Consider the following 7475-nt stretch of genomic DNA (forward strand, 5'->3'; position numbering starts at 1 on the left):
GGAAGAAGACTTTGAGTATTTCTTCTTCTTGTCGTTAGAATCATATTCCTTGCTCTTCTTCTTCTTCTTCTTCTTCTTCTTCTTCTTGTTCTCATTGTTCCACTGCGGACACACAGAGATGTAGTGACCAGATTTCTTGCACTTGTGGCATGTTCTCTTCTTGTAGTCATGAGCAGAAGCTTCATCATTCCTTGAGCTGGATCGTGAAGACTTTCTGAAGCCTTTTGGAACTTCTTCACAAGCTTAGCAAGTTCCTTTCCAATGTCTTCAGGATCATCAGAACTGCAGTCAGATTCTTCTTCAGATGAGGAAACTGATTTTGCCTTCAAGGCACGAGTTCAGCCATAGTTGGGACCGTAGATATCTTTTTTCTCAGAAAGCTGAAACTCATGTGTGTTGAGCCTTTCAAGTATGTCAGACGGATTGAGTCTCTTGAAGTCAGGGCGTTCTTGAATCATCAGGGCTAGGGTGTCAAACGAGCTGTCAAGTGATCTCAGGAGTGTCTTGACGATTTCATGCTTGGTGATCTCAGTAGCGCGGAGAGCTTGAAGCTCATTTGTGATGTCAGTGAGGCGATCAAACATGAGCTGAACATTCTCATTGTCTCTTTGGGTTGAAGAGGTTGAAGCTCTTGAAGCAGTTGCGAATGACATTGATCCTTTGATCTCTCTGGGTTGAGACGCCTTCGTTGACCTTGGAGAGCCAGTCCCAGACTAGTTTAGATGTTTCCAGAGCACTCACATGGCCATACTGCCCTTTGGTCAGATGACCACAGATGATGTTCTTGGCAGTGGAATCCAGTTGAACGAACTTCTTGACATCAGCAGCGGTGACACCTTCACCAGCCTTAGGAACTTCATTCTTGACGACATACCAGAGGTCGACATCAATGGCTTCAAGATGCATGCACATCTTATTCTCCCAGTAGGGATATTCAGTTTCATCGAAGACGGGGCATGCAGCGGAGACTTTGATTATCCCTGGAGTCGACATAGCTAAAACTCCAGGTGGTTAAACCGAATCACACAGAACAAGTGAGTACTTTGCTCTGATACCAATTGAAAGTGCTAGTGATCGACTAGAGGGGGGTGAATAGGCGATTTTTATGAAAGTCTTCAAAACATGGAAGTTTCAAAGACAATCGATAGAAATGAACCTATTAACATGGAGCGGAAGATAGACTACACTAGGCAAACCATAGTCAAGTATTCAATGAAGTGAAAGCACAACGACTAATAGCAGCTAGGCAGTATGGATCAGGATGGAAGAAAGTATGAAGCCAATCAGAACAAGCAGTCACACCGTGAAGACAAATAGATAATGCAAACAGGCAATGACTTCACAAGGACCAACTGTAAATAAAGAGATGGGAAAGATAGAACCAGTTGCTCGTTGAAGACAATGATTTGTTGGACCAGTTCCAGTTGCTGTGACAACTGTACGTGTGGTTAGGGAGGCTGAGATTTAACTCAGAAGACCGTGTCTTCACCTTATTCCCCTTGAGCTAAGGACACCCAATCCTCGCCCAATCACTCTGGTAAGTCTTCAAGGTAGACTTCCAAACCTTCACAGACTTCGTTCACCGGCGATCCACAATGACTCTTGGATTCTCAGAACGCGACGCCTAACCGGCTGGAGGATTCACAGTCCTCAAGTGTAACAAGTCTTCAGATCACACAGACAGGAAGATTGAGTGATGCCTAACACTCTTTGGCTCTAGGTGTTTAGGGCTTTGTCCTCGCAAGGATTTCTCTCTCAAAGGTTTCGAGGTGGGTTGCTCTCAAACGACAAAAGCCGTGCACTAACTCTGAGCAGCCAACCAATTTATGGTGTACGGGGTGGGCTATTTATAGCCACTAGGCAACCCGACCTGATTTGTCCGAAATGATCCTCGGTCACTAAGGAACTGACACGTGTTCCAACGGTCAGATTTCAAACACACGCGACAACTTTACTTGGGCTACAAGTAAAGCTGACTCATCCAGCTCTGGATAAGATTTGCTCTCATTGTCTTCGCTTGAAGACATAGGATTTTGGTTAAGCATCACTTCAGTCACTCTGACTTTTTTCACTGGGACCCCACTTAACAGTACGGTGGTTCCTATGACTCAACAAAGAAGAAAATGAAACAACGAAACAACTAAGTGTTCGCGCTCCATAGTCTTCACGCGATGTCTTCTCTTGTCATAGTCTTCAGTGTGAATATCTTCACATACCACCTTTGTCTTCAGTGTCTTCATACATTTTTAGGGGTCATCTCCGGTAGGAAAACCGAATCAATGAGGGACTATTACCTGTGTTATCCTGCAATTCTCACAAACACATTAGTCCTTCAACCAGGTTTGTCGTCAATACTCCAAAAACCAACTAGGGGTGGCACTAGATGCACTTACAATAAATAATCCCTAAAATGATTTTAGGGTTCTAAATAATTTAAAGATATTTTAAGCCACAATACTAATCAATAAACAATCACAAGGAAATTTCAAAAAGTTTAGTTAACCCTAATTTATCAATTCACATCCAAAATCTAGAATTGTTTTGGGTGTGACATTGCCTCTGATCGACGGTTATTATGCTGCTCGGCCCGATATGACGACTTTGCTATAGTTTCTCTAAGAGAAATATTGATACAAAAGTTATTGCGCGCGCACGTGCAAGCAAAATTGTCAAAGTCATGATTTTGATTCATAGATGTCCTCTACGGTAAAACTACAAAAAGCAAGATCATAACTTGTAGATATTTTTATTGTCAACACAAAGAAAAAAGGACTGGTTATATGTAAGTCGACTGATTGTTTGGTGTATGTCACTTTTGTGACGTCAAATCTCCATCCAATGGTCAAGATCGTGTTGCCACACCATTCATCTTCTTACCCCACCCTCACCCCCACCCCTGTGCCGCTTCCCAGCCTAGCCCTAATCGATGGACTCCGCCACCCATGGTCGAAGGCTCTGCCGCGGCCGCCTTGCTACCCCGCTCTCCCCTCGACCTTCCCCGACCGCCGTGTTGGCCGCCACCCAAGGCCAAATATCTAAGCCCCCCTTGACCTCTTGTTCCGGTAGCCCCCTACACACCGGCACTTGCACATGTTAACCTTCTTCCTCGGCTCCAACTGCAACGCCGCGGCTTGCTGCGTCGTTGCCGGATTTGGTCAGAAAATAGTGGGTCATGATTTTTTAGTAAGTGGGGTCAATCATATTTTTTGCAAAAAAGTTAATCGTTTACTCTTTTGTGAGGAAGTTAATCATTTACTTTAAATCCTGAACCAAAAAAATATCTACGGGCGATGCTCCATTAGTCCCCGCTACATGCGGGAGTGGTACACGGGAGCTCACTGGTTCGTCCGGACAGGAGTTGGCCACTCACATCGATCGAGTTTGACCGCAGTCTGGAGCAGAAGTAGTGGGGTGCGCCACATCTCAGGAGACATGGATCGACGCATGCGGCGGTTGCCCAGTCGCCCAGCCCAGCCATCGCCTCTGCTCCGCACAAGTGCCGCCGCGCGAAGAGCTCCAAATCCTCCAAATTTAGCCGCCTCCCAAACCCTATAAGAAGAACTGATCTCAGTCTGTATCGACCGATCCGCCATGCATGCTCCCATTTGTTTTTGTTAAGGTGATCAGCGCGCGCCCAGTCTCAGTGTGGATCGATCGGCCGCCACGCATGTGCTCTGGCTGACTGAGTGATCGATACCGGGGGATCGCCGGACGCATGCCCGGAGAAGAAGAATAAAGGATCGGTCGTGAGGAAGAGGAAGCGGAAAGGAAGGGATATTAATTGCTGCCGATCGTGGATTTTTATGCGCTTCTACTGCTAGCTGCGGTCGCGGGCGAGGAGCTAGCTAGGTAATCAAGTCGATCGATCATGGAGGCGCGGCCGCCGGTGTTGGTCATTGTCGTCGTCGCGCTCTGCGTTGTATCCCTCTGCGGCGGTGTTGCCGCGGCCGAGAACCTGACCTTGGCGCGGCTGTTCCCCTCGTCATCGTACCACGGCGCAGCGGCGGTCACCTACAACGTCAAGAACTACGGCGCTAAAGGCAACGGCGCCACCGACGACACCAAGGTACGTATGCATTTCAGTTGGGATCTCGTACGTCGCGCTCGCTCGCTCGCTCGTTGATACGATCCGTTTGTGGTCGCCGTGCTTACATGCAGGCGCTAATGGCCGCGTGGAAGGTGGCGTGCGCGGCGGCCGGCGCGGTGACGCTGCAGGTCCCGGCGGGGGTATACTACATGGGCCCGACGCAGTTCCACGGCCCCTGCAAGGCCACCTCCCTCACCTTCTTGCTCCAGGCAAGCAAGCATGCGCCATGCAGTTGTGTTGGCGGCGTACGTCGTGCGCGCGTGCGTGCATGCGGTTAGCGCATTGCACGATGGCGAGAGAGCAGAGGGGCTCACTTTGTGTGCATGCAGGGGACGCTCAAGGCAGCGACGGATCTGAGCCGCTTCGGCAACGACTGGATCGAGTTCGGGTGGGTCAAGGGCCTCATCGTCGCCGGCCAGAACGGCGCCGCCATCGACGGCCAGGGCGCCGCCTCCTGGCCCTTCAACAAGTGCCCCATCCGAAAGGACTGCAAAGTCCTCCCCACCGTGAGCACCCATCCATCCAATCTCATCTCGCGCTCGATCGATCACTAACTCGATCCAACACGTACGGTGCAGAGCGTGCTGTTCGTGAACAATGAGAACACGGTGGTGAAGGACATCTCGTCGGTGAACAGCAAGTTCTTTCACTTCGCGCTGCTGCAGAACAAGAACACCCAGATGATCAACCTGCGGATCAACGCGCCGGGGACCAGCCCCAACACGGACGGCATCCACATCGAGCGGTGCGCGGGGGTGACCATCGCCGACACCAAGATCAGCACCGGCGACGACTGCATCTCCATCGGCCAGGGCAACGACAACATCGACATCCAGCGCGTGACCTGCGGCCCGGGTCACGGCATGAGCGTGGGCAGCCTGGGGCGGTACGTCGGGGAGGGGGACGTGACCCGCGTGCACGTCAAGGACATGACCTTCGATGGCACCATGAACGGGGTGCGCATCAAGACCTGGGAGAACTCGCCCACCAAGAGCCTGGCGGCGCACATGGTGTTCGAGAGCTTGGTGATGAAGGACGTGCAGAACCCGGTGATCATCGACCAGAAGTACTGCCCCTACTACAACTGCGAGCACAAGTACGTGTCCGGGGTCACCATCAAGAACGTCACCTTCAAGAACATCAAGGGCACCTCGTCGCTGCCCGTCGCCGTGCTGCTCCGCTGCGGCGTGCCGTGCCAGGGCGTCGTGCTCCAGGACCTCGACCTCAAGTTCAAGGGCGCCGGCACCACATCGTCCAAGTGCGAGAACGCCAAGGCAAAGTACGTCGGCTACATGTACCCCAAGCCGTGCGTATAGACATACTACGACGGCCATTTTGATGCTCGATCTTCTTTTTCCTCCTCCTCCTCCTCCTCCTCCTCCTCCTTCTTCTTCTAGTTTTGATTGGTTGATGTTTCCTAGGCGATTTTGTCGTTGTTTCTTGTTGTTGCTTAGAAGATTTCGTTTTCTTTTTGTTTTAGTGTGTGTGTGTGTGTGGCATAAGGGGAGCTGCCGGTTGCTGGCCTCTGAGCAAGTAGTAGTAGCAAGCTTTGTACATTCTGAGGTGAATAATACTGCTCGGCTCTGACTAGAGTTATACCAGTGCCTAGCCTAGCTAGTTCATCCAGGAGATAAACGCCCCATTCGCCACTAAACTCTCGCAAGATGAGCACTTCTCACAAAATGTGATGAACCGGTCACTTTGTTTAGCTTCATGAGCGATCGAGTCACTCCGCCGCTTCGAACCATGAGGGTCGACGTGGTGTGCTGACTCAGCTTGGCCCCCACAGTCATTTCATTTGGCCTTTAGTTTTATGCAATGCGGCCCTTCAGTTTTATTTAGGGTTGCAAATCAGCATTTCAGGTAAAATCCCCAATTCTACTAGCCCTAAATTCCAAACGGGCCAAATCCCTAGCTCTCGCTCACTCTCACCCAACTCCGTCGCTCGAACTGACCCCGCCGTCACCTAGCTCGAGATGGAGCAAGAGAGCTGGCGGCCGGAGAATAGGGAGGGGCGCATCTTCTTCCTAGCGGAGACCTGGCGGTGCGGTGAACCGCACCAGTGTCCGAAGGTGGATCGTTGCGTTCTCCAGCGCACGAGAGACATGTACCGGCTGGAGGAGAAGCTACGCGGTCGTGCGCTGCTTGGTATAGGGCAAGAGGATCAGCTTCCCGTCTCGCCGACACATGTGGTGGAGCCGGCGACACTATTAGAGATAACGAGCTAGGTTCATGTACAATTTTTGAATTCTCAAATTGGTTCGTGAATAAAATGGCAAGTGGTGGTTCTAAAGCTTAGTCCCACCTGAAAAGTTGAGGATGCATGAGACCTCTTTAGGCCTTGTTCAGTTAGGCAGAGTTTGAATATGCTTAAAAGGGATTGAGGAAGATTAAATCCCTTGCAAGTCAAAATCTCCCTCAGACCTCCCCAATCAGCTTCAATCCCTGTGGTGAGGGGATTAACCGAACATGGCCTTATATAGTGGATTCGCCCCATCACACTAAGTGATGTGTTGACCAGAGAAGACCAAACACGCGCTCACCTGGATGGGCCGGGTCGAGCTCGGGTCGGGGCCGAGCGGGAGTGCAACATGCACGTGAATGGTCTGCTGAAATCCAGTATGTGGCCTTGCAACAGTGCGACTTCATTTTGCCAGTTTCTTTATGTCTTGGCAGACAAGTTGAACATTTACTTGTCCGATAAGTTCACAACTTGTAAACCAAGTCGGTTTGAGATCATGATCGTGACATGATACCACCTTGGTCCTCCTATATATACTTCTTACCGGCCACGGCCAAATACACATCAAAAACACCTAGGATTTTGTCCCATCTCACAACTTGAGATGTCACCGTAGTCTACTCCATCCCGAACAAGGTGTGCATCGGCGTGCGGGAGAGCAGGTATTTGAAACCACTCGTCCTTGTGATCCTGCACCGGGAGAGGATGAATTAGGTTTTTGCGAAGCACTCTGCATGACTGCTCTAGTACGTCACCATGGGTCATCTTTTGTCCAAGTCAGGCGTCGCTACTCATTGTCATCTTCAATGTCGTCTGCATGAGGTCGTCACCAATCTCATGATCTATTCATGTCCCAAATTATGGCTACTGTTATATGTGCCATGTTGTTGTGCATGTTTTCTTGTTCATCGTGTATGCTAGTGTCACGCCCAATATGCGATACTATCCTAAAGAGACTCGAAGGTCCACCAAGGATAGAACCGCATATTGACACGCTTTTGCAAGGTGGATATCATTACATCAACATTACATAATAGATGGGGATACATGCAAGAGGCAAACAATGCCACAAGAATACATCAATGAACATACATAGAACAACATCCGACTATGGATGAAAACACAAACAGAAGCTCAAACGACATC

General features: G+C 50.0%; 1 protein-coding gene across 1 annotated transcript; it reads left to right on the top strand.

Moving 5' to 3' along the window:
- Positions 1-3654: 3654 nt before the first annotated feature.
- LOC147973446 (exopolygalacturonase-like) lies at positions 3655-5446 on the top strand. Its single transcript, XM_087525004.1, has 4 exons — positions 3655-4066; positions 4159-4296; positions 4417-4593; positions 4666-5446. Exons 1-4 carry the CDS (start codon positions 3869-3871, stop codon positions 5401-5403), a joined length of 1251 nt encoding a protein of 416 aa, XP_087381130.1. The 5' UTR covers positions 3655-3868; the 3' UTR covers positions 5404-5446.
- The last annotated feature ends 2029 nt before the right edge of the window (positions 5447-7475 follow it).

The sequence above is a fragment of the Triticum urartu genome, chromosome 5A, assembly GCF_056163025.1.
Source record: "Triticum urartu cultivar PI428250 chromosome 5A, HENAU_Tu73, whole genome shotgun sequence".
In the NCBI taxonomy this organism is placed as follows: domain Eukaryota; kingdom Viridiplantae; phylum Streptophyta; class Magnoliopsida; order Poales; family Poaceae; genus Triticum; species Triticum urartu.

Coding starts and splice junctions, on each gene's coding strand:
- LOC147973446 (XM_087525004.1), top strand. CDS start 3,869: ATGGAGGCGCGGCCGCCGGTGTTGGTCATTGTCGTCGTCGCGCTCTGC. Junction 4,297..4,416: donor CCCTCACCTTCTTGCTCCAG/GCAAGCAAGCAT, acceptor GTGTGCATGCAG/GGGACGCTCAAGGCAGCGAC. Junction 4,594..4,665: donor ACTGCAAAGTCCTCCCCACC/GTGAGCACCCAT, acceptor CGTACGGTGCAG/AGCGTGCTGTTCGTGAACAA.